Genomic DNA, 577 nt, shown 5'->3' on the forward strand with positions numbered 1-577 from the left:
ATGGGGAAGCCTGGCCCCCACCATGCGCGCAGCCTCTGCCTCAGGCCAACGCTGGCCAAGGGTGGCTGACTGCCCGCCAAACGGGCTCGCTTGGGATGCCGGCCCCACCAGTGCCAGAAAAAACCCAGCTGAGAAGCAGCGGCTGCACATGACAACATCAAGAGTAGATCCAGCCCCTCCTGGGTAAACGCATGGGCCAGCCCAAGCAGAACAGCCACCCCAGATCCCCAAAGCAGTGGGTACAGGAGGCAGCTGCGATAGAAAGAGTCCGATAATGTGGCCAGCTCTGAGGCCATGTAGCAGAGCAAGCAGGAAGCAGCAATAAGGGTGCAGCCCCCCACCATACGCAGGGGATGGAAGCGGGCCCAGGACTGGGTGCACACAGCCCGTGCCTCTCGCAGGTACAGCTGGAAGCGACTGATGAGGCTTCCCAGCCTGGACTCCAGCTCTGGGGGCACCAGCGTCGCCCCCTGCACCTGGGCCAAAAGCTGAGTGTGCTCCTCCACGGCCCCGGAGAAAAGCTGCTGCAGGCGCTGGAGCTGCTCTGCTGGCAGGGCCCGCGCCACCCCCGGGCAGG

The 577-nt window shown here is 64.6% G+C and overlaps 1 protein-coding gene across 1 annotated transcript in view; it reads right to left on the reverse strand.

The window, feature by feature from the left end:
• Positions 1–577, reverse strand: part of PIGO (phosphatidylinositol glycan anchor biosynthesis, class O) — a 12,054-nt gene that overhangs the window by 3,806 nt on the left and 7,671 nt on the right. Inside the window, 1 exon segment of the mRNA XM_009694939.1 lies at positions 27–567. Within this exon segment, the coding sequence (XP_009693241.1) occupies positions 27–567 (541 nt within the window).

Source organism: Cariama cristata, unplaced genomic scaffold (assembly GCF_000690535.1).
Source record: "Cariama cristata isolate BGI_N322 unplaced genomic scaffold, ASM69053v1 scaffold40512, whole genome shotgun sequence".
NCBI lineage: Eukaryota > Metazoa > Chordata > Aves > Cariamiformes > Cariamidae > Cariama > Cariama cristata.